Genomic DNA, 25,561 nt, shown 5'->3' on the forward strand with positions numbered 1-25,561 from the left:
GCTGCTTCCTTTTGGCCCCTTCTTTCACACGTGCTGATGGGACGTGGCTGCCGGGTCTGCTCACTGCTCTCTGTCCAACCCTGGCCTGTGACTGGTATACAACGGGTGCTTACTGAGCACTCGGAACGGATGGAAGGGCCGGTACAAGCCCCCTCTGCTCTGGAGCCTTTTCTGACTATCCCAGTGTCGGTGACCTGTTTCCTTCTCAGAACCGTGTGGTTGTTACCATTTCCACTTGCCTGGCATTGTCCATCTTTTCATCAAGGGGCCTTGTGTCTACATAGGAGGGACATTGTTGAGACACATCAGTTCAATGGGACAAACTCACCCTCTTTATACCTATAGGCCTGGGTTCCCTGCATGCGGTGGACACTCTGTGTTGACGAAAAAATGTGAAAAGCAAGTGAACGTTTCTAGTGAGCGGCCTTACGTAAGTTCAACAACACACAGCATATACTCCGAACACAGTCAGTTACTTTATCACAAGGAAGCTTCCGAATGCCAGGTAGAGTGGTGGTTGTCCCCCACCAGAGCACCAGGACCTCGGGACAACACACTGGTCACTTTGACAACTGGTTTGAAAACATCAGTTATACTTGATGGGATGCTCTTTCTTTTGATCGACTGTGTTTCGTTTGAAAATGAAAGGTTCCCTACTTATTATGGGTTGGCCAAAAAGTTCGTTCGGGTTTTCCCGTACGGAAAACCCGAACGAACTCATTGGCCAAACCCAATACTTCCATTCTTGTCTCAACACCACCTAAAATCTCTCCCACGTATAAGTATTTAACGAAACTACTTTTCTTCTGTCTAGGAGATTCTGCCACGCTTATGGTTCAAAGCAGTGTTAACCCCTGGGGGTTTATACTATAACCGCAAACACATCTACGGCAAATGAGACAGACAGATGTCGCATTCAGAGGGGCACGTTAATTTCCATTTCTTTAGAATGGGTTTTTACACAGAGAACCCCAAGTGCCGGGCTCTGCCACCGGAGCCCGACCTGCCTGCGGCCCTCGAAAGCTTCCCGCTCACTCCAGGCCCACGGCGTCGGGACGCTGGCCCGCGCTCCTGCGCCCCTCCCCTCGCCCCCTCCCCACGCTCCCCTGGACCCTCCCAGCGGGCCCTCCCCACTCTCCTCCCGGAGGACCCTCCCCCTGCCCCCGTGGACTCTCCCCACTCTTCTCTCCCTCCTCGTCGGCCCGCAGACACTCACGGTGGGGTCTCACAGCCACTGCAACCGTGGAAACGCGTGGATTTCGGCTGCTAACACGAGGCAGGCTCCGGCCACGCTTGAGGATGCGCGCGTGACGGCAGCGGCAAAGCACGGGGCCGGGTGCGGAGTGTGCGGGCCCCCGCCACCTGCCCCCGCCGACCTTGACCCCGGCCCGGCCCCCGCCCCGTCCCGGTTCCCCGTTCGGCGCGGCGCCGTGCGTCGGCTCGGCGGCTCCACGGCCGCCCAGCTCCGTACCGGGTTTTCCAGACCGCCAGAAGCCGCGCCTGCGTCGGGCGCCGCGGCCGACGTGCGGGCGCACGGCCGGCGTGCCTCGCCATTGGCCAGCCTCTGGTAGCCCCACTGCCGTGCACCGCCGCTATAGGCGGGTGCCGCCGTCAGTCACGGGCCCGGCGCCGGCCCGCGGCGCGCCGCGCGTGTCCCGCCCCTCGCCGCCGCTCGTCGCTCGCCGGCCGGCGGCCTCGCTCGGCCCTCAGCTCCGTGGCGGCGGCGAAAGGCGGCCCGGGCCCTCGCAGGCCCATGGCGGCGGCCGCGGCGCTCCCGGGCGCGGGCGGGCCTCCCGCGGGCGGCGGCGCCGGGGGCGGCGGGGGCGCGGGCGGCGGGTCCCCGCCGGGCGGCTGGGCCGTGGCGCGCCTCGAGGGCCGCGAGTTCGAGTACCTGATGAAGAAGCGCTCGGTGACCATCGGGCGCAACTCGTCGCAGGGCTCGGTGGACGTGAGCATGGGCCACTCGAGCTTCATCTCGCGGCGCCACCTCGAGATCTTCACGCCCCCGGGCGGCGGCGGCCATGGCGGGGCGGCCCCGGAGCCGTCGGCGCAGCCCGGGCCCGACGCGGGCGGCGACTTCTACCTGCGCTGCCTCGGCAAGAATGGCGTGTTCGTGGACGGCGTGTTCCAAAGGCGCGGGGCGCCGCCACTGCAGCTGCCGCGCGTGTGAGTGGGGCCCGGGCCGGGGGGGCGGGCGGGCGGGGGTGCGGCCTGGCCGGCGGGACCCGAACCCCGACCACGACCTCTACCACGACCCGGACCACCGACTCGCGATCCACGACCCCCTACCCCCACCTACGACCAGGAGGACCCAGATTTGGGTCCTGACCACCCCCCGGGATCTGCTGCCTCCACCTACAGGACCCAGTCCCCGGCCAGCGATCCCCGCCTGGACCTAGCCACGAGTAGGACACAGTCAGGACCCAGACTCGGAGCCCCATTCCGACCCCAAGCCCTTGTCCATCTTCCCAACCAGGACCTAGATCCCGACATCTGGGCTCGTTCTTCCTACGACCAGAACCAGACCCAGACCCCATCATCCCGGTTGGATCTCAGTCCATGACCCCAATGTCCCGACCTCATCCACCGTACCCACGACCAGAACACAGACTACAATCCCTGCCCGGGACCCCCCATCCTCACCTATCCAAAGCTGGAGGCTCAGGCAGCTGTCCACGTGGGCTGAGGTTTTCTGGGGTACTGTGTGCGTTCTGGGAGTTCGCATATATTTTTCGTAACTAGCATGTAGGTAGTATAGAATAGAAATGCAAAACTCTGGTTGGTGGAACTGCCCAAAACAAAAATCTGTGTCTTCTTAACTGATGTTGGGTTATCTGTTACTTTCTTTTTGTTCTACACGTTTTCAGTAGTGTATTATTTCAGTCGTGTGTTTTTTAAGCTGCAAGGACTTCTTTCTCTCATTGTGTTTTTTGTAGCCTAAAAATTGAAAGCTCTTGAAGCATGATGGATTTTTAAATCTGTGCTCTGAACCTTAAAATTTTGGAAAACTAGATACTTTCAACATAACTTTTTTTAAAAAGTCACTAAATTATTTAGAAATTTTTATAAGGTGTTATAGAGTATAATTAAGTGAGCTTCTTGAGGAACTGTCAATCCTGCTACAAAGCAGTTCAGCTTGGTTCTATGGTTTTGTGAAGTTATTTAGTCTGCTTGAAAAACAAATTTGCTCTCTAGGAAATGCTAATTATTCCTCAGGGGCTTTCTAGATTATTCCAAGTAGAACCTTTCTCCACAAACTGGAATTTTTGACTGCTTTCAGTTGTTGGAGATGGTGATAAGAGCTCTTGCTTTTCTTTATTTCTTCACTTTTGTATGTGGGTGCTGTGTTACTGCTTAGCCTGGAAAGCTGCACCAGCTAGTTCCTTAAATCTTGATGGGAGCATTTCAAAGAATGTTATTTTTCAAACCAGAACGCTGTTTGTGTGTATTTGTACTGTAGATTGCATAAAATCGATAGTAGGTACCTGATGGCAGCTTTTTAATTTGATAGTTTGTTGTTTACAAATAACTTGGCATCACAGCAAAGAGCGTTATATTTTTACTCTGAGAACTTTGAGGTTTTTGAAGAAAATTCTTTTATTATCATTCAGCCAAAACCATTTGCGTTGACCTACCAAACATGGAAATAAATTGATTTTTATGCGAGGGAGCAGAATTCAGACTTTTTGAGGAGTGGAGTGAGGCTTTCAGAGGAGATGAGTAAGAAGGGCGATGGGGGGACTTCCCTGGTAGTCCAGGGGTTAAGACTCCACGCTTCCAATGCAGGGGGCACGGGTTTGATCCTGGGGAGCTAAGATCCCACGTGCCACGTGGCAGGGCCAAAAAAAGGAAAACCAACAACAACAAAAAACAAAACAAAAATAAAAAATAAAAATAAAATATCTTAAAAAAAAAAGGTGATGGGTAGTTGCCGGGTCTCTGGCCTTCATCTCCAGCTAGTGCACAGTGAAGAGTCCCTGGGCCACCAAGGCTACCACCAACCCTGGATTTCTTCTGGGCCTGGGAACCTCTGCCCATACTGACAGAGGGGAGTGGTTTTTTTCACGGAAGGGGTTTTGGCATTTTTACAGTGTGAGATGAGTGGATATCTGTTAGGATTTTGCAGCACCTCCCTTTTTGTAAGGCATTGTTTCCAAGTTGTTGGTGTAGGGTGATCATAGATACAGGTTACAGGAAAAAAACTGTGTAAAGACGATTGGTGCTAGCTAAATGCAGAGAAATTGTTTTAAAAATCTTTTTCTTGAAATTAAACTCAGTTTTATGTTCCAAGTTCTTTTTAACATTAAAAATAATTAAATTGTGAAAGTTTAAAAGCAAATGTAACTTAGAGTGATTACGCAGAGGTTGAAATTTTTTTTTTTTTGGCCACGCCCAAGGCATGCGAGATCTTAGTTCCCTGACCAGGGGTTGAACCCACGCCCCCTGCAGTGGAAGTGTGGAGTCTTAACCACTGGACCACCAGGGAAGTCCCCAGAGGTTAATAAGTATTGTTACTGTTTATTTCATACTTGCTTACTGAATTGAAAAATCACTGAGGAGTTTTAAAAATATGACAACCTATGGTTGGTCTCTTATTTGAATAACAATGACTTTATTCCAACTTTAAAATGAACTTAAATTTTGTAGTTAGTATTAAAAGTTTATATACAGAGGACTTGGAAGAGTATATAAACACTTTAGGCTTAAAGTATGGTTCACTATTTTATTAAAATACTAAAGTATTAATTTGGGAGGAATAGAGGAAAATGAGGACTGTGATCCTGTATGTTGGTGTCGTGAGTATTTTAAATGGTTTGGGTAAGATCTGAGTACAAGCACCTTCTCCATGGTGGTTGGTAAGTTCCATGCCTAGTGAGGACCGGCGCGTGAGTGTGTATGTTGGGGGGGGGCGGGGGTTTGAGCTGAATATGTACAAGAGTGCCATAGTGTGGTTTTCCAGAAAACAAGTGATTTCCAAAAATCCTTGGTTTTTGGCCAAGTATGCAGGGCTGTGTGTACAGAGATGCAACTTTTTCCTCCCCAGGAGCGTCTGACTTGTTGGAGGTTCAGGTGTTATTGGGACTGGGGGGGAGGTGGTCTGTGGAGTGATCTAGGTGGGGGAGCCCTGGGCCACCTGGGCTGGGCTCCTGAAGTGGGCAGGTAGAGTGACCTTGCAGGTGTGGTTGGGCCAGCATCCAGGCACTGGAGAGAGAGAATTCAGGCTGGAAAGGACTTTGGGGACAGGCTTGTGGAGCATGATGTTTGCCTGGGCCTGGTGGGGGAGCATTTTCACAGTGGTCAACGAGAGAATGAAGAATGTTCTCTTTGAGGACAGGGTCCTTGTTTGTCTAAGGACCTGGTCTGGCGCCTGAGTGAGCAGTAAAGTGTTTTAGGAAGATCTGTTGGGCAGGAATGTCTGGTTTTGCTGCTGTTGCTCTTCTTGTGGCCATGGTAGCAAACTAAGCATAATTTATAAATAAAAATAAACAACTCTTTAACAGTTGTTTATACTTTGAAATGTCAAGTGAATCTGATGTATTTTCCAATCAGTAAGATCCTAAATATCTAATAGCCAAGCATAAATAGAACAAGTTGAATTTACTATTGCCCAAAGATATTTAACATGCAGAACTGCAGTTGTGTTTATTTAGAAAGTGACCCTGTTTCTATGCTGAATTAACTGCCTATCGGTTGGTGATACAGCACACCTCCTCTTTCTTATGTGGCATGTTTTAACTTGCAGATGAAGTTTGGTAATGTCACACTTGAAGACTTTCTCACAAAATCACAGGTAGCATCCTCTAAGGTGAGGACAGGAGAAAGCTGAGCAGACAGTGGCTTCTGGAGCTTCGCAGGTGAAGACTCCAAGAAGAGAACTGAAGGATCTCACAGTGACTCAGTCCTGCTTAGATAATAGGGATTGGGCAGAACCAAGTTTCCCAGAGAATAGCAGTACCAGGAAGAAGGAAATAAGAAGGGGTGTACCAAGAGAGGAGAGCCTTGGGAAAAGGACAGTGACCTGCAGTGTCACCCTCCATGGGAAGCCATGGGCTTGGTGATTAGGATGTTTTGGAGGATGAGGAAGGAGATGGGGTGTGGGACTCCTGGGTGAAGAGAGGGAGGAGGGAGTGGGGGTGTAAGAAGTGTTTGTGGGGAGAGGGTGGATATTCTAAGGAAGGCAGAGGCGATATTAGGGTTAGAGGGAGTAGAAACCATGTGGATCACCAGGGTGAAGTGGGTGCGGGAACCGCTGAGATATGTAGCTGAGGCCCAAAGAATGGACACAGATGAGGTGTGGAGGATAGAGTTCCCAGTAGGAGATGATAAAATGAGGGTGTCTTCTTTTTTTAAAATTTTTATTGGGGTGTAATTGATTTACCATGTTTTGTTAGTTTCAGCAAAGTGAACCTGTTATACAATTACATGTATCCACTCTTTCTTAGATTCTTTTCCTAATAGAGGCCATTACAGAGTATTGAGTAAGAGTTTCCTGTGCTATACAGTAGGTCCTTATTAGTTATCTATTTTATATATAGTAGTGTGTATGTGTCAATCCCAGTCTTCCAATTTATCCCTCCCCTACTCTTACACCCCCCCCCACCACCATAACCATAAGTTTATTTTCTACATCTGTAAGTCTGTTTAGGTTTTGTAGATAAGTTCATTTGTAGCCTTTTTTTAGATTCCACATATAAGCAATATCATATGATATTTGTCTTTCTCTGTCTGACTTACTTCGCTCAGTATGAGAATCTCTAGGTCCATCCATGTTACTGCAAATGGCATTATTTTGTTCTTCTTTTATGGCTGAGTAATATTCCATTGTATATATGTACCACATCTTCTTTATCCATTCCTCTGTTGATGGACATTCAGGTTGCTTCCATGTCCTGGCTATTGTGAATAGTGCTGCAGTGAACACTGGGGTGCATGTATCTTTTCGAATTATGGTTTCTCCGGATATATGCCCAGGAGTGGGATTGCTGGCTCATATGGTAGCTCTATTTTCAGTTTTTTAAGGAACCTCCATACTGTTCTCCATAGTGGCTGTACCAGTTTGCATTCCCACCAAAATGAGGGTGTCTTCTTCTTTTATTTATTTATTTATTTATTTAAGGCTGCGTTGGGTCTTTGTTGCTGTGTGCGGACTTTCTCTAGTTTTGGAGAGTGGGGGCTACTCTTCGTTGTGGTGTGCGGGCTTCTCATTGTGGTGGCTTCTCTTGTGGAACACGGGCTCTAGGCGCATGGGCTTCAGTAGTTGTGGCACATGGGCTCAGTAGTTGTGTCGCACGGGCTTAGTTGCTCCATGGCATGTGGGATCTTCCCGGGCCAGGGCTCGAACCCGTGTCCCCTGCATTGGCAGGCGGATTCTTAACCACTGCGCCACCAGGGAAGTCCCGAGGGTGTCTTCTTAGAAGACCTAAGCAGAGCCACTAGTGAGGTCTGGCATGTTTTTTTGTTTCAGGGCTGCAGGGTTGGCTGAAACACCTTCATTTTATGACCTGAGACTCTGACCAGCTTGTAGGCAGAGCTAAGATCTGGGGTCTAGGATGGCTGGAGTCCAGGACCCAGAAGTGGGCGACATGTAATGGCAGATCCATAGCAGAGGAGCGGAGGTGCTTTACACTTCGGAAAGTGCTCAGTTTACAAATTAATTGCTTTTAATGACCACTCTGTATTTTTTTTAAAAGCTACAATATATATTCATTTGGCAAATTGAGATACATTTTTATTATCACTGATTTGTAGACATTGGGAACACAGTGCAGCTATTTTAGCATAATTATTACTTTACTAAGTTAAAAATAACCCAATAACCAGCTTACTTGTACTTTACATAGTGTTTAGTAGTTCTTCTAGTGGTAAAGCTCAGTCTATTCATTTTAATGTTTACTTAAGGAATGGTTTAAGATGGTTAGATTTAAAATAATTTTAATTTCTAACAGAGTTTGAGAACAAGGCTACATGGTGGGACCTGTCACCTGTAGTGGTCATTTGTGTGCCAGCTAACTGTATCAGGAGAAGGCAAGGATGGGCTCTGGGGCTGGACAGACTGGAGTCAAATTCCAGACCTGCCGCTTAACCTATCTGAGTTTTAGTTCCCTCACTTTTAACAGGGATAATAAGTGACATTGTGTGGCACGGTTAACACCATGCCTGTGCCCTTGCCCTTGCTAGACATCAGGGGCTGCTTGTATTTTATCTATCACAGTGTCCTGGTGTGGAGGGGCCTATGGAGATCTAACGTGACAGAAAATATGACATGGGGGTGAAAATGTCCTCAAGGGGCCAGCACTCTCCAACTTGTTCATAGCTCCACACGCATGCACACGTGTTTGCAGTAAATTGATCAAGAGCCTCTGGGAGTAGTGAGCGAAGTTTGAAATTTCTTCAGCTGGGAGAAGTTGTCTTTTCCCTGCCAGGACCTGAGGATAAAGCCAGGCCATGGGACGTGGATGGTGTCGTCCAGCACGCCAGGTCTGTCTGGGGGTGCCCTCTCTCCCAGAGCCTCCGTTCTGGTTCTCCTCCACTCCAGTATGTCGGCTTCACCACAAACCTTCCCCATTTCAGGGGGAAAGGAAAAGTGCCTCTGCCTTGGGGGCAAAGTCAGGAAAAGGAACTGGTTAAAAGTCATGTCCTGTTTGCCATCTGATTTGAAGGATTCTTGTTCATTAATGCCATTGGCCAAACTCATTTTGTAATTGAAGGATGGCTTCTCTGTCCAGTCGAAGAACTTTGCAATTTACAGTATACTGTTTTTCTTTCTAAAACTGCCTTTTTATTGAAGTGTAACGAACCGCATACACTTTTTTTAGGAAATTATTTCTCATTTATTTAGTTGCGCCGGGTGTTAGTTGCGGCAGGTGGGCTCCTTAGTTGTGGCTTGCCGGCTCCTTAGTTGTGGCAGGCGGGCTCATTAGTTGCAGCATGCAAAACTCTTAGTTGTGGCATGCATGTGGGATCTAGTTCCCTGACTAAGGGTTGAACCCGGGCCCCCTGCATTGGGAGCACGGAGTCTTTTTTTTTTTTTTTTTTTTTAAATAAATTTATTTATTTATTTTTGGCTGCTCTGGGTCTTCGTTGCTGCTTTCTCTAGTTGCGGCGAGTGCGGTGAGCGGGCTTCTCATTGCAGTGGAGCACAGGCTCTAGGCACGCAGGCTTCAGTAGTTGTGGCGCATGGGCTCAGTAGTTGTGGCTCGCGGGCTCTAGAGCGCAGGCTCAGTAGTTGTGGCGCACGGGCTTAGTTGCTCCGTGGCATGTGGGCTCTTCCCGGACCAGGGCTTGAACCCGTGTCCCCTGCGTTGGCAGGCAGACTCTTAACCACTGCGCCACCAGGGAAGTCCCACAAACCACGTTTACTTTTTAAAAAATTTTTATTTATTTATGTATGTACGTATGTATGTATGTATGTTTGTCTGCGTTGGGTCTTCGTTGCTGCGTGCAGGCTTTCTCTAGTTGCGGCGAGCGGGGACTACTCTTCGTTGCAGTGCGCGGGCTTCTCATTGCAGTGGCTTCTCTTGTTGCGGGGCACAGGCTCGAGGCGTGCGGGCTTCAGTAGTTGCAACACGCGGGCGCTAGAGCGCAGGCTCAGTAGTTGTGGCACACGGGCTTAGTTTTTCCGCGGCATGTGGGATCTTCCCGGACCAGGGCTTGAACCCTTGTCCCCTGCATTGGCAGGTGGATTCTTAACCACTGTGCCACCAGGGAAGTTCCCACATATACTTTTGAAACTTGGGCCATGGTCTCTTTCTTAGAGGCAGTGAGGACCTGAAGCTGGGTTCCCCTGCAGGCCTCGAATGTCAGCCGTGTGCTTTTCAGACATTCAAAGTGCTGTGGACCCCCTAGGAGGGGTAGGTTATGGAGCCCGTTCTTGGGACTAGCCTCTCAGCAACACTTTCCGCTGTCAAGCTGGGTGAGGCAAAACGTTCCCTCCTCATCACCTTGTGCTGGAACTTGTCTTCTTGTTTGACTTTCTCCCCTGCTGGTCCTCCAAGGTGGGGACCAGGTCCTATATGTTTTTGTTCCCCCTGGTAATGGCACAGATCCATCATCACTTGGTACATATATAATATACATGTGCAGGGACTTCCCTGCAGTCCAGTGGTTTAAGACTTCACCTTCCAATGAGGGGGTGCAGGTTCAATCCCTGGTCAGGGAGCTAAGATCCCACATGCCTCACGGCCAAAAAACCAAAACATAAAACAGAAGCAATATTGTAACATTCAATAAAGACTTTAAAAATTGTCCACGTCAAAAAAATCTTAAAAAAAAAATAGCATACATGTGCCTGTTGGCTGCTGATTTAGGACATTACTGTTACTTGAATATTCTCAAATGTTGATCATTTAGTGACAGGATTCTAGTCAGGTGTGGCTCCCCCACCATTTATGGTCCCCTGTTCATCAGCAGGTCTCATCTAGATACACAGTTGCAGAAGCATAGCATAGCTTCATGCATAATTGGTGGAAATATTCCACAAGACAAGGCAACAGCCTCAGTAACAGCAAGTTTTTCCACTGTGAAAATTCAACGATTCTTGCTTTGGTGAGAGAAAGGTTTTTTTGTGTGTTTTAAATGAAGAAAAGAGGATTTCTAAAATAAGGAAGCTTTTAACCAAAGCAATTAGCATTTTGGATAGTATTCTTATCTGTTTAACATTTTTGTGTAGCTCATGTTTTCTTTTATGTCTGGGTTTTGGAGAGTTTACAATTTTTTTTTTTTTTTTTAATTACACTATACTAGGTGTGCTTTATTTATTTATTTATGGCTGTGTTGGATCTTCGTTTCTGTGCGAGGGCTTTCTCTAGTTGTGGCAAGCGGGGGCCACTCTTCATCACAGTGCGCGGGCCTCTCATTATCGCGGCCTCTCTTGTTGCGGAGCACAGGCTCCAGACGCGCAGGCTCAGTAATTGTGGCTCACGGGCCCATTTGCTCCGTGGCATGTGGGATCTTCCCAAACCAGGGCTCGAACCCATGTCTCCTGCATTGGCAGGCAGATTCTCAACCGCTGCGCCACCAGGGAAGCCCCCTAGTTTACAATATCTTAACGATAATACAGTAAGTCAGCTCCCACACTTCTGGTCCTAGTTTTTGTTTTTTAATAAATTTATTTTTGGCTGCATTGGGTCTTTGTTGCTGTGCCTGGGCTTTCCCTAGTTGCGGCGAGCGGCGGGGGCTACTCTTCGTTGCAGTATGCGGGCTTCTTGTTACAGTGGCTTCTCTTGTTGTGGAGCACCAGCTCTAGGTGTGCGGGCTCAGTAGTTGTGGCACGCGGGCTCAGTAGTTGTGGCGCATGGCCTTAGTTGCTCCGCAGCATGTGGGATCTTCCCGGAGCAGGGCTCGAAGACCGTGTCCCCTGCGTTGGCAGGCGGATTCTTAACCACTGTGCCACCAGGGAAATCCCTGGTCCTAGTTTATAAGGAGGATTTTTTGAGTTTGCTAATGAAACACAGTACACCAGGGCACATTGAAGGCGGCACACATTGCCATTTCTGTGATTTGAAGCAGCTTGAGCACCATGACAAAGTGTTACTGCCGTCATCCCAGGAAATGGCTGCAGGGAGATTAGAAAGCACCTCTTAGGAAGCTGCCTTTCCTAGCATGCCTCAGTTTCTGGAGTATATGTTTGGTGCTCTGCTGGAATTCCATAGGGATTTTAGACATTATTTGGCTTTTGCTGCAGTTTGTCATTTGCAGAGTGCTTCTGTATCTTATCCAGTGAAAGGTATCAGAGTACAACAGTGGTTCTCACTGGGGTACCCTTCCCTTCCCCAGGATATTCGGCAACCTCTGGAGACATGTTAGGTTGGTACAATTGGGAGGGGGTGCGACTGGCATCTAGTGGGCTGGGGCCAGGGATGCTGCCAAAAATAATGCGATACACAGGACAGCCCCCCCACAACAGAGGATGATCCTGCCCCAAGCATCAGTGGTAGGACGGTGGAGACCCCTGGAGCACAGTGATCTTAGCAGTCAGTAACAGTGTGATGATATTCTTAGCCCCATAGATGGTGAATTTTAATAACTTACAAATGGTACCTATTTACAACCTTTAAGGTACCAAAGCATTTGTTTCTAATTCAGTGGCAGGTGCCTTTCTGAAACGAAGCCTGAGGTGGAGAGGCCTGGCATAGAATCATTCTCTTTGCAACTTTGGAAGGACACTCACGGGAAGCGATCCTAAACCTTAACCTGGGTTGTAAGAAGATTGGCCTTAGTACTTTAGGGAGTAGCCTGATGTTCTCCCCCTTGGAATATGTGCGCTCAGGCATATCCAGTGGCTTTAGTTAGGTTGGTCAAATTACTTTACAAGCACTTACGGTTAATGAGAAGAACACTGAGTTGTCTTAGTGGAGTTGTTCCAGTTTTTTGTGGTCTTGGTTCTCCTGGAAAATGAACTGATGGTGTGAGGGAGTGTGAATTAGTGTCATTACATCCACACTGTGAAAGACTGCTGTCAGATGCCGTTTTTTCATAGTATTTAGTCACCAGTTGTCAGCAGTATGAAACTCATCTTTTGACTCTTGAACAGATGGGATACAGAAAACCCTAAACAAGTAGATTGGAGAGTGTTGTGTTTTTCTGGTCTTTTTCAGACTGTAATAGCATTTTGAGTGCTTAAGTGATGTATTAAAAATACTATGTTTTTGCCACTTCTAAACTTTTGGAGGATGTTAGGTTTATGAGCATCAGTTTTATAGGTGTTTGAGCTGGGTGGAGGAAGATGTGGTTTAAATGTAAACTGTCCATTCTGGTTCCTCCTTGAGTCTTGTGTTCCCACTTTGCCTAGTCTCCTTCTGAACTTGCCCACACGTGTTTTAAACACTGCTTATATCCTGTACCTTGGCACTCAAGTGTTCCGTGGGCTGGGCTCATTCATCCTCAGGTTGTACACTTACTGGGACTGTGGCCTGTGACCTTCAGTGACCTTGAGTAGTGCCAGGAACATGATAAGGACTCAAGTGTCTGTTGGTGAATTTGTTTGTAGGCTGCAAGGTTTGTGTTTGATAGATATTGCACCAAAGGAAACAGTTTAGAACAGTTATAAATAAAATTAAATTCACTCTTTGATTCTACAGTTCCCTGCACTTGTCTTCTTGTTTATATTGATGGTGGACCATCCTAAATGGCCTTTTTGGTTTTGTATATATGTTTTTTAAAGTTAAAGTTGATTGATACATGGAGGGGGTCAGGGGAAGCCTGGATACACGTGGACAGAATTTCCTGTAGTTGAATAAAAATGTCCTTGATGATGTGCATTGATCATATAACTGTTGTCATGCTACAGGGTAGCTTCTGTAGACCTCTTCCAGGAGCAAGTCAGACCATGCAGTTTTCTTTTCTTCAGTGTTGCTCCATGCTAGACAAGGTGGATCTAGTCTTGCCTACGTCCCTGCAAATATGTCTTCACTTCTCCCACAGAGCAGGTGCACAGATCCTGGCTCCTATGGCCTCATGCCTTAGGCTGGAGGAGGGCCAGGCTCCTAGGGGTTCTTCTGGCTTAGGACTTTTGCAGAGGTCTGGGGAGATCCTTCTGGGATTGCCCAGTCCAGAGCATGTCCTTGTCCTAATGAGGTGGCCCAACTCTAACCCCCACTCCTGCCCCACCTCTGAAAGTTATACTTTATTTTCCATTGATCTTTTATTTTGTTCTCTCTTAAAAGTTGTCTTTCAGAGTGTTCATTTTCTTATTGATGCAAATTTATCTGTTAGTCACAGTTTTGAAAAATATCTAGTTCTTTATAACATCTGTGGGTTCCTAGTAACCAGGCATTCAATGTTTAGGGTTTCTTTTCCTGTGTATCTCTCATGGGAAGAGCTTTACTTTTATAAATAATTTCTTAAAATATTTATTTATTTACTTTTTGGTCTTGGTTGCGGCACGCAGATCTTTGTTGCCAGGTGCAAGATCTTTGTTGCAGTATGCAGGATCTTTTAGTTGCAGGCACGCAGGATCTTTTAGTTGCGGCATGCAGGATCTAGTTCCCTGACCAGGGATGGAACCTGGACCCCCTGCATTGGTAGAGCAGAGTCTTAACCACTGGACCACCAGGGAAGTCCCTATAAATAATTTTTAAAGTGATTTTAGTATTTTGGGAATGACGATTATTTGACCGCTTTTATTTGTGACTGACTTGTATACTTATGCCATTATTTGTTAAAGCAGTGCGCTAAGCCTTGGTTATAGTTGTTGGAGGACACCTCATGCTGTTGGAACAGCATCCTGGCTTGGCTGCAGATTAACTTTGGGCATCTGACCAAGCCTCTGTGAGTCATTGCATTGTCTGTAGGTTGAGGTGGAGCTCAACTGAGAAGGCTGGTTGAGCATCCCTCACCTCCTGGTGTCCAGTAACCCTAGCTAGCTCTGGATCAGCCTAGGTCTCCTTTCTGTTCTTTGGAGGGCAGCTTTCAAGGGGCTTCACTTAAGAATCACATCCCAGAGGTTGCTTGTTATTCCCCTCTCTGTGTTATTCTCCACAAACCGCTCCATGTAGGAAAGGTTGAGGGTGGGCTGAGAATGACTAAGGCAGGCACTGTATGCTCATCAGGCTACTGAAACACTGTCATAATGTCACTTTGGCCAAAGGAAGGCAAGAGCCCCTCCCCCTGTGGCTGAGCTATTTAATCTCTTAACCTCAGGGTCCTCTTCTGTAAACATGGATATTACTGCATCGACTTCATGGGGTTGTTGTATGGATTGCCTTTGCCTGACGCAGGAGAGTTGCTGAATGAATATTAATGTTTGTTCTCTAAAGAAAACATCTTAAATTTCTTGTTTCAAGTATTTTGATTGGAGAGTTTAATTCATTTACATTTAAAGTAATTACTGATAAGGAAGGACTCTGCCATTTTGCTGTTTGTTTTCTTTTCTATGTCTTAGAGTTTTTTGGTTCCTCATTTCCTCCCTAACTGCCTTCTTTTATGTTCAGTTGATTTTTTTTGTAGTCAACTGTTTTGATTATCTTCTCATTTCCTTTTGAGTGTATTTTTAAGATATTTTCTTTATGGTTACCATGTGGGTTACATTTAATATCCTAAATTTAAAACAGTCTATTTTGAATTGATATCAACTTCAAAAACAAAAACTCTGCTCCTATACAGTTCTTCTTTCTCCCTTTTATGTTTTGTCACAAATTACATCTTCATACATATGTGCCAAATAACATAGTTTTTTTTTTTTTTGCATTTTGCATTTTGCATTTTGCAGGATCTTAGTTCCCTGACCAGGCATTGAACCCGGGGCCACAGCAGTGAAAGTGCCGAGTCCTAACCTGGACTGCCAGGGAACTCCCAGATTTATAATTATTTTTATGCATTTGTTTTTTGAATCCTGTAGGAAAGTGGAGTTACAAACCATAGTCACAATACTAATCTTTATATTTTCTCATGTGTTTATCTTCACTGGAAATCTTTTTCTTTGTATGACTTTGAGTCACTGTTTACTGGTCTTTCATTTCAACCTGAAGGACACCCTCTAACCTTTCTTGTAGGGCAGGTCTAATGTTAACAAACTCCCTCAACTTTTGTTTATTGAGGCATGTCTTAATTTCTCCCTTGTTTATGAAGGACAGTTTTGCCGGATATAATTCTTGGTAGGTCGACAGTTTTTTGTTGTTGTTTGTTTGTTTTGTTTTTTAAGGACTTTAAGTGTCATCCCACTGTCTTCTGGCCTCGGTGGTCTCTGATAAGAAATCAGCTGTTAACCTTATTGAGAGTGCTTGTATGTAACATGTTACTTCTCTCTTGCTGCTTTCAAGATTCTTTCTTTGTCTTTTGATGGTTTAATTATAATGTTTCAGTGTGGGACCTCTGAGTTTAACCTACTCGGACTTTGTTGAGTGTTTTGGATTTGTAGGTTCATGTCTTTTCATCAAATTTGGGACATTTTCTGCCGTGATTTTTTAAAAAATATTCTTTCTGTCTTTTTCTCTCTTCTTTTGGGACTCCCAAAATGTGTATGTTGGTCTGCTCGTTGATGTCCCATGAGTCCTTTGGGCTGTGTTCAGTCTTTTTTCTTTCTGCTCCTCAGACTTGATCATTTCATTGGTCCTATCTTTTAAATTTGCTGATTCATTCTTCTACCTGCTCAAATATACTGTTGGACCCCTGTAGTGAATTTCTTCAGTTACTGTACTTTTCAGCTCCAGGCTTTGTGGTGTTCCTTCTTATACTTTGTATTCTTTATTGATATTCCATTTTTGTCAATACGTCGTTTTCCTGATTTCCTTTAGTTCTTTGTGTTTTCCTTTAGTTATTTGAGCATACTTAACACAGTTGTTTTAAAGTCTTTATCTAGGGCTTCCCTGGTGGCGCAGTGGTTGAGAATCTGCCTGCTAATGCAGGGAACACGGGTTCGAGCCCTGGTCTGGGAGGATCCCACATGCCGCGGAGCAGCTGGGCCCGTGAGCCACAATTAATGAGCCTGCGTGTCTGGAGCCTGTGCTCCGCAACAAGAGAGGCCGCGATAGTGAGAGGCCCGCGCACAGCGATGAAGAGTGGCCCCCACTTGCCACAACTAGTGAAAGCCCTCGCACAGAAACGAAGACCCAACATAGCCATACATTAAAAATAAATAAATAAATAAAAATTAAAAAAAAAAGTTTAAAAAAAAAAAGTCTTTATCTAGCAAGTCCTATCTCTCACCTTCTTCTGAGATGATTTCTGTTCATTAATTTTGTTCCTTTGAGTCATACTTTCCTGTTTCTTTGTGTGCCTTGTAATTTCTTTGTTATTGAAAACAGGACATTTGACTGTTATAATGTAATAGTTCTGAAAATCAGATTTTCCACCTTCCCTAGGGATTGCTGTTTTTCATTTGTTGAAGGTTACAGGACTCCTTTTTGCCTAGTGATTTTCTCAAACTGCTATTGCAAAGACTGTATTCCTTGACAAAGTGATCCCTGAAGTCCTATTTCATGGCTTGTGTTCAGCTGGTGGGGGGTTTTGTTGTCGTTGTTGTTTGGTTTTTCTTTTTTTTTTGGCTGTGGCATGTGGGATCCTAGATCCCCGACCAGGGATCAACCCATGACCCCTTGAGTGGAAGCATGGAGTCTTAACCACTGGACTGCCAGGGAAGTCCCTCAGCTGGGGTTTTGACAGAGATTTCCTCGAACACCAGGAGCTCTCCCATCTCCCAGTCTTTGAAAGTTGTCTCTGTGCCTGGGCCCTCCTTCAACTTTTGGTCAGGCTTGCACTGTGCTTGGGGATCAGCCCAAGGTGAAAGCCCAGGGTCTTCTCAGGTCTTACATGAGCATGCATCTTGCGCTGGGCATCTGTGTGGCTTTCTGAATTTCCCAGCATGCACTGTTACTCCCCCCACCCCATCTGTTTGTGTTTAATCAGACAATATGCAAAGTATTTACAACCAATTCCGAGTCCCCCTCTCCCCCCTGCACTGTTACTTTTGAATGTCCTAATTTCCCAGGAAAACTCTCCCCATCTTTTGCCTTAGGCACTGTATTGTATATTTGGACTGTAATCTTTCACCTTAGGCTCTGGGGCAGATTTGATTTGCAGTGTTTTCAAGCTTTTTCAGCCTGAGTTCTGAGGTAGGCAAAACACAGAGGTGCCTGTGTCAGTCCTTCAGGTAGCCCTCAGACAGGTTGGAACAGACATATGCAATAAATTGTCTCAAGATATGCTCTGCTCCCTAGAACCAGGGAAACAGTCCCACATTGGCAACCCAGGCTGCTTCACTTTAAGACCATTTATGCTTTAAGACCAAGTCTGCTGCTGCCCTGCAGAGGGGATGGACAGGGGTAGCAAATTCTAAAACTTTCCTACCTTCCAGTACCTCTTTCTCAATTCAGCACTTAGTGGTTACAGATTTCTGACTGCTTTGCAGGGTTTTCCACATATTGGTTCTGACAGTTTCTGCGTGTGTGTGTGTGTGTGTGTGTGTGTTGTAGGGGACGAGAGCTTGGAGCTTCCTACTGAGCCATTTTGCTGATGTCACTCTGATTGATTAGTTCTTTCCAGTGAAATTTTTAATTCTTTTAATTCTCATTTTTCACTGAGTATGAAATAGTCCAGTTGTTTTCCTTGGATTTAGAGATATGACAATATTTGAATAAAATCAAACTTATTGTCTCATTTTTTTAAAAGTGAAATAGAGTGCGACAAAATTTCTAAATTACCTTGAGTGCAAAATGACATGAAAGTCACACTCTCATTCATTTCCAATAAGTCTGTCTTGACTATTCTTAGTAATTTGTTAGGGTCTATACTTTGAATCAGAAGATATGAAATTTCTTCAGGAGTCTTAACGCTGCGTGAAGTTGATTCATTTTCTTTAAAATCCCTTAGAAAAAAGTTAAGATCATAATAGTGATTTTGTTAAATAAATGTTTCTTAGTACCTGCAGGATGTTTTGCATAAAGTAAGAAATAATTTTGCATTTAAGTTATTACAAATGTTTTCAAATGTTGCCATGTGTAGGCCAGTGGGAAAGGGTGAAGTTCTTACATATAGATGGTACTGAGGATGGAATGGAGGCTGTGGGGCACCGACCTGCAGCTTCTGCTCTCATTTGCTCTGTGAGTTCTGTTGAGTTGATTCCTATCCCTATTCCAGTTGAGAGTTGAGGCTTGGAAGTATTAACCCGAAGTTGCATAGCTTGGAAATGGCAGAGCTGAGATTCGAACCCACATCCAGTTTTCTTGCCAGTGTTTTAAAGCACTAAGCTTTACTCAAGGCCAAGAAAAAGCCATTGGATGGAAGATGGGAAACTCTACAGGTCAATCTAAAATTGGCTGTTTTTTCTTTTTAAAACCAATAAGATGTTTATTCAATTTATTTATTTTTGCTCTTTTTTTTTTTTTTTTAAATTCAACTATAGTTGGTTTACCGTGCTGTTAGTTTCTGATGTATAGCAAAGTGGTTCATATATATATGTACATGTACTTTTTCAGATTCTTTTCCATTATAGGGTATCATAAGATACTGAATCTAGTTCCCTGTGCCATGCAGTTGGACCTTCTTATTCATATATAGTAGTGTGTATCTGTTAATCCCAAGCTCCTAATTTATCCCTCCCCAACCCTTTTCTCCTTTGGTAACCATAAGTTTGTTCTTTTTTTTTTTTTTTCATAAGTTTGTTCTTTATGTCTGTGAGTCTGTGTTTTGTGAATAAGTTCATTTGCATAATTTTTTAGATTCCACATATAAGTGTTACGATATTTGTCTTTCTCTGACTTACTTCACTTAGTATGATAATCTCTAGGTCCATCCATGTTGCTGTAAATGGCCGGATTTCATTCTTTTTTATGGCTGAGTAATAATTCCATTGTATACATATACCACATCTTCTTTATCCATTCATCTGTCAGTGGTTGCTTCCATGTCTTGGCTATTGTAAATAATGCTGCAGTGAACATTGGGCTGCATGTATCTTTTCGAATTAGAGTTTTTTCCAGATATATGCCCCGTAGGATCCAGGGTGGGATTGCCAGATGATATGGTAACTCTATTTTCAGTTTTTTAAGGAACCTCCATACTGTTCTCCATAGTGGCTGCACCGATATACATTCCCACCAACAGTGTAGGAGGGTTCCCTTTTCTCCACACCCTCTCCAGCATTTATCATTTGTAGACTTTTTTTTTTTTTTTAATGTGCTTTTTGGCTGCGTTGGGTCTTCATGGCTGTGCGTGGGCTTTCTCTAGTTGCGGCAAGCGGGGCTACTCTTTGTTGTGGTGTGTGGGCTTCTCATTGCAGTGGCTTCTCTTTGTTGCAGAGCACAGGTTCTAGGCACACGGGTTGCAGTAGTTGTGGCTCGCGGGCTCTAGAGCGCAGGCTCAGTAGTTGTGGCGCACGGACTTAGATGCTCCGCGGCATGTGGGATCTTCCCGGACCAGGGCTCGAACCTGTGTCCCCTGCATTGGCAGGCGGATTCTTAACCACTGCGCCACCAGGGAAGTCCATTTGTAGACTTTCTGATGATGGCCATTCTGACTGGTGTGAGGTGATACCTCATTGTAGTTTTGATTTGCATTTCTCTAATAATAAAATAAGCTTTTTAATAGCACTGATTTCTCTAATCTATTTTTTGCATTTAGATATGTAAATTACTCATGGCCAGGGAAATACCATATAGTCATTAAAGTGTGTTTATTCACATAGAAAGAAAGTCTCGTATTCAGCAGGAAAAGTTAAAGAACAAGCATGTGTGGTGTAATTCCATCTGTTAGAAATGTAAGTGTATGTGTGTGGCATACTTGATGCATATCTGCATTTAAAACAGCATTAAGATGGTAAGAATGCTTATCTTCAAATGGGCATCATGGGTTGACATTTCTGTTTTCCTTTTTAAAAAAATTACTGTAATGAGCATATGTTTCTGTTTAATAAGAAACTGTTGCATCTAAAAGTTGACTACTCTGATTTAGATTAATGTGTTTTTTAGGCATATTAGTTATTCATATTCTGCAGCAAGTGAATTACACTCCCTGTGGCTTCTAGACCTGCCTTGTGACTGTGAAGTGGCCTGTGTATGTTATATAATAGGCTGAAGAGCTGTGATGATGTAAGTGAATGTTTGCTTATTTTGTAATACTCTTTTGACATGGAAGAACATTTAGTCTCGCTTTGAAATGCTGTGTGTGTCTTGTTCCTAGAATAGGCTGTGTCCACGGATTGTGGCATCTGTGCCCATCAGTAGATGATGTCACTGCTTGTCAGCTCTTAGGAATGAGTATTTTAAAAATAATCTCCAATTCTCAGCCATGTGAGGATTGCCCCCCTGCTCTAAAGGAGGAATAGGAAGTAACGTGAAGTCAGTTATTGGCATAAATGTTGCATGGCCCCCACGTGTTGAAATTTCTATGTTCTGTTTGCGTTGCCTTCATAGGGCAGTCTGATGGGAATTTTATTCTTTAGATCTAACTTTCTGATTGCTAGCAAGGAAAATCCGATTCATCAAAAATAAATTGTTTATTTGTTGGGCTTGTGTTAAAGTTTTTATCTGTGGACATAGGCAAAGAAAGCTTTCTTTTCCTTTTCATTTTTGAAAGGAAAGAGGGATTACTTTTCCTGATTCTGCCCCAGACCATCCTGTCTGTTGTTGGCATCTGTACTTTGGACAGTTCAAGGTCACTCTTCTCCTTCCGTGTAGTAACTGTGCTTTTTTAGATGTCTGGGTGCCTGCCCTTTCTCTGGTTGGGGTGGGCCCGGGGGCTTCAGATGGGGAGCAAAGCAGGGGCAGGGCCTCAGGGCACCTCCAGTTTAGAGAGGTCAGTACTTTTTTTTTTTTTTTAAACACTGATGCTCAAGCCTCACCCCTAGAAACTCTGATTTAGTTAGCCTGGACTGGAGCTTGAGCATGGGCAATTTTATTAATTAATTAATTAATTTTTGGCTGCTTTGAGTCTTTGTTGCTGCGCGCGGGCTTTCTCTAGTTGCGGCGAGTGGGGGCTACTCCTCATCGGTGGTGCGCGGGCCTCTCACCACTGTGGCTTCTCCTGTTGCAGAGCACGGGCTCCAGGCACACGGGCCTCAGCGGCTGTGGCTTGTGGGCTCCAGAGCACAGGCTCAGTAGTTGTGGCGCAGTCACTCTGCCACATGTGGGATACTCCCGGACCAAGGATGGAACCCGTGTCCCCTGCATTGGCAGGCAGATTCCCAACCACTGCGCCACCAGGGAAGTCCCCAGTACTTTAAACTATAGTAAATGTTGCCTCTCTCTGATCTCAAGTCTTTCCCTCACAATAAACAAGAATCCACAATGAAACTCCTTGGCTTTTCGAGGGCCCAGCAGTTGAGCTTCTTCAGGCAGGGCTATGATGCGAGGGCCAAGAAGATGTGGCCCTGCCTTGGTGGGAGGGAGCATGTGGGGACAGGGAGGCTGGGGGTAGTTGGAGTAAGGCACAGTCTAGAAAGCTGCGTATGTGGACTGATGGGCATGGGGCCTGAGGCTAGGGAGTACCCTGCCTGCCCAGGAGTTTGTCCTTCGTCAGCCAGGGAGCTCTGGTGGTCTGAGCAGAAGGACGATCATGACTACACGGCGGTGGGGTGGGGGTGGGGGGTTAGGGTTAGGTGCTGCACTTGAGAAGAGGGGGGCTGGAGATGGATGCAGAGCCAGGCCTAGGTTTTGCTGCTCATGACTAGACAGAAGCTAGCAGGGCCTTAAAAAGATCCTTGCACAGACCTGCGGGGCAGAAATCTTTTGGAATTCCGAATGCTTTGGGATTGTAGAAGGGTGACCCAGTGCTTATGTATAAATCAGCTCCTGGGATCTTCTGCAAAGGCTGGGCAGTGCTACCCCTCAGTCATATCCTGTTTCTGCAGAGAAACATGTACATTTCCGCTTTCAGATCAGGCTTTGTGGCCAAATGAATAACAAAAAAAACCAGACTTTGGTGATTTCAGAATTATGGATGAGGGATTTTGTACACATGGAAGTGTATTTCTCTCTCATTTTATTTTTTTATTTTAATTAATTTATTTTTTTGTGGTGGTGGGGGGCTGCGTTGGGTCTTTGTTGCTGTGTGTGGGCTTTCTCTAGTTGCGGCGAGCAGGGGCTACTCTTCGTTGCAGTGCGCGGGCTTCTCATTGCCATGGCTTCTCTTGTTACGGAGCGTGGGCCCTAGGGAAGAGGGCTTCAGTAGTTGTGGCGCGCAGGCTTAGTGGCTCCGCGGCATGCGGGATCTTCCCAGACCAGGGCTCGAACCCATGTCCCCTGCGTTGGCAGGTGGATTCTTAACCACTGCGCCACCAGGGAAGTCCCTCTCTCTCATTTTAAAAATATGAATTTACTATGGCTCTTGTTTTTGTAATGTTTGATGGCCAGCATTCCAGCATTACCCCTGCATTCCAGGCAGCAGGGTGAGCACTTCCTGGAGTCCCAGGCACTTCCTGTGCATCTTCTTGCTTAGCACTGGAATTCATGGCTCTACCTGACTGAAAGAGCATGTGGGTAAGCTGGCAACTGTAGGTGCCCTTGCAAGGAGGGAGGGAGCAGGGATACTGTGTGGTGCAGCTCGCAGGAGTGAGGGGATTGTGGGCATCAGGCAGACAGACCTCTAGGCTCTAGTTAATGGTTCTTGCTGCTGACATTGACTAGTCTGAGCACATGGGAGACAGAGCAGGTGCTAAGCCCTGTCCAAGAGGATAACACAGATCTTTTGGCTTATGTATATGCCCTTTATGTTTTTCCTTCTGGCGTTAATGTTCTAGTCTGGTGTTTTTTCTGGTTTTGTCCTATAGTTTTCATTGTCCTTTCTTTGTTCTGTGTACTTCTTGTCCTGGGCCCCCTTTGACCTGCGGAGTGCTGGAATTCAAGCTGGTTGAAGCAGAAGCTCCACTATGGAGGAGGAGGGACTGAGGTGGTCTCAGGTGCTTCTCAGGGCCTGTGATGTCTCCATTCCCCACTGTCTCCTGTGTCTTTCTCGGTGGTGATGTCCTTAGACTCTTCCTGCTTTCCTGTGGACCTGAATTCCCTCCTGACTGAAGGGAGGGGAAGGATCTAGGCTGGTGCTCCCAGGAGGTCACCTGTTTCAAAACATGAGAAGAGGTGGAAGCATACTGGTTGGTTCTGCGTGGGCCACAGGCTGTAGTGGACAGGGTGCTGAGACCAGCACCTCAACAGGACCGGGTCCTGTCAGAGGGCAGCACGTGCTGCGGGGGTGGGGAGGTCCTAGGAGTAAACCTACACCTTAGCGCTGCCCTAACCGATGGGGAGTGGCTGGATTTCGTTTTGGACCTGTTGAGTTTGAGGCACTGGTAAATCCCCAGGATTTATTATTAAGGCACAGGTTTCTTTGGCCTTTCCAATTTTGACGTCAGCCAAAAACATAGCATTTGGGGTGGTACACACAGTGAGGAGCAGATAGGAAGTGCACTGGAAGCTGAGCTTGTCGCTCAGACTTGTGGGGCCTGTGGTCAGAGTGCCCTGCCCAGGTTCAGGATTCTCAGCCCTTATGCTCCCCGGCCGCCGCCTTTGCTCCCTCCCTCTCGGAAGAGCAGAAGGCGCAGTACGTGTCTGCCTCGCACCCCTCACTGGCCTCATTACTATCATTTTGGTGATGTGTTGGCCCTACCTGGTGCTTAGAACCTGAGTAAGCCCTGCTCTGCAGGCAAAGTGGGAGCCCTAGTTGACTCAGCCCCTTACTGGGATGGGCTGTGAGGTGGTGCCAAATGTCCAACTTTGTTCCCACCTTTGGCTCTTTACCAGGGGTACGCATTACCGTCACATGGGGGTCTTTTGAAAAATGGTGCTTGGACCTCCCTTTCCCTGCAGAGACTGGCGGAGGGGACAGTGGGAGGGATGTGTGTGTGTGTTTGTGTGCGTGTATACTTTGGAAAACCTCTCCAGCAGCTTCTGGTAGGCACCTGAGGTTAGAAAGCACTCTCCAGGAAAAAGCGTATAAAACTTAGCAGTTGCTGCAGAAGGCTCTTCATGCATCACCCTCTGGGCACGTGTTTGAGGGCTGACCTCCAGCAGACAGCTGAGTGGGGCTGTGGGCTAGAGTTTAAATGATCAAATTAAGTTTATTTTGAAATATTGTAAATTTTAAAATAATATAATGTTTGCAGTAGAACATTTGGAACAATTAAAAGGGATAGGAAAAATTACCTGTAATCTCACCATCCGTAGGTAGCCACTGTTGGCACAAAACATATGTGCATTATTCTATGAATAGGTTTAAATTTGTTTTTTAAATAGTAGAGACTCCCTTTATAGGTAGGATTTTTGTCTCCTCTTTTCACTCAATTACTTTTTTTCATGGTGTTAACTCTTAAAACATGCTGCATGAGCTTCCTTCTGTTGGACGTGCTGTGAATTACCTTACCATCCCCTGTGGTTCAACATTTAGATTAACTGTTTTTGCTATTATTAACAATACTGTGATTGAATTTTGAATTAGTAGATTCTTAGAATTGCTGTTCCTGTGTCAGATGAACATTTCTGTTTTTAAATGTTCTTTCTTTTTATTAAAAGTGACATGTAGCACCATTGAGTTCATTTTGCAAAAGGAAAGATCACCCTGATTCTACCATCCTAGCAGTTCTCTTCCTTCTCCCAGAATCCTCTGGTGGTCCTTTAGTTGTCTGTGGCATACGAATGGTGGAAAGCTGCCCTCTGGACTGCTGCTAGGGGCTCCTCTGTGTATTGTGTTGTGGTATAAAATAAAAGAGCAAAGTGTTTTACTCTTTTTATATGGAGTAGAAACCCCATCCAAACTTAAGATACCTCCTCCAGCCATGCTTAGCCATGGGCAGCCCAGTGAAGGACTTGTCCCCCTACCACACTGAGGAGGGGCTTACAGACCACCCAACCCAGGCAGTGATGATGAGTCCTTGAGAATCTTATTTTCTTTCCTTTTCTGGTTTGTTTTCTGGTGAGATAGAAAATTTTTTTAAAACTGGGAGGTGATGGGATTTCTTTTTGAAGTTGAAAACTTGATGTGAGTGTGGGAGGGAGAAATGAAAGAGTATTGAAGCTTTTACAACTGTAAAGCTGACTGACTTTTAGGTCAAATATTTATATTTAAATTTGGTTTATTTGAAATTACTAGTATTTTAAATTTGCATCTACAGCTAGAACAACTTATTAATTGGATGTAA

At 45.8% G+C, this 25,561-nt stretch overlaps 1 protein-coding gene and 1 non-coding gene across 2 annotated transcripts in view; one reads left to right on the top strand and one right to left on the bottom strand.

Annotated features, from left to right (window-relative positions):
• The first annotated feature begins 1,753 nt into the window (after positions 1-1,753).
• The window catches only part of FOXK2 (forkhead box K2), a 69,038-nt gene continuing 45,230 nt past the window's right edge, over positions 1,754-25,561 (top strand). The window contains exon 1 of the mRNA XM_036836293.1: positions 1,754-2,166. Within this exon, the coding sequence (XP_036692188.1) occupies positions 1,754-2,166 (413 nt within the window). The remainder of the gene's footprint in view (positions 2,167-25,561) is intronic.
• Positions 13,984-14,056, bottom strand: TRNAG-ACC. Its single transcript has one exon. It is a non-coding gene; the product is annotated as a tRNA-Gly (tRNA).

This window comes from Balaenoptera musculus, chromosome 20, assembly GCF_009873245.2.
Source record: "Balaenoptera musculus isolate JJ_BM4_2016_0621 chromosome 20, mBalMus1.pri.v3, whole genome shotgun sequence".
NCBI classification, from domain to species: domain Eukaryota; kingdom Metazoa; phylum Chordata; class Mammalia; order Artiodactyla; family Balaenopteridae; genus Balaenoptera; species Balaenoptera musculus.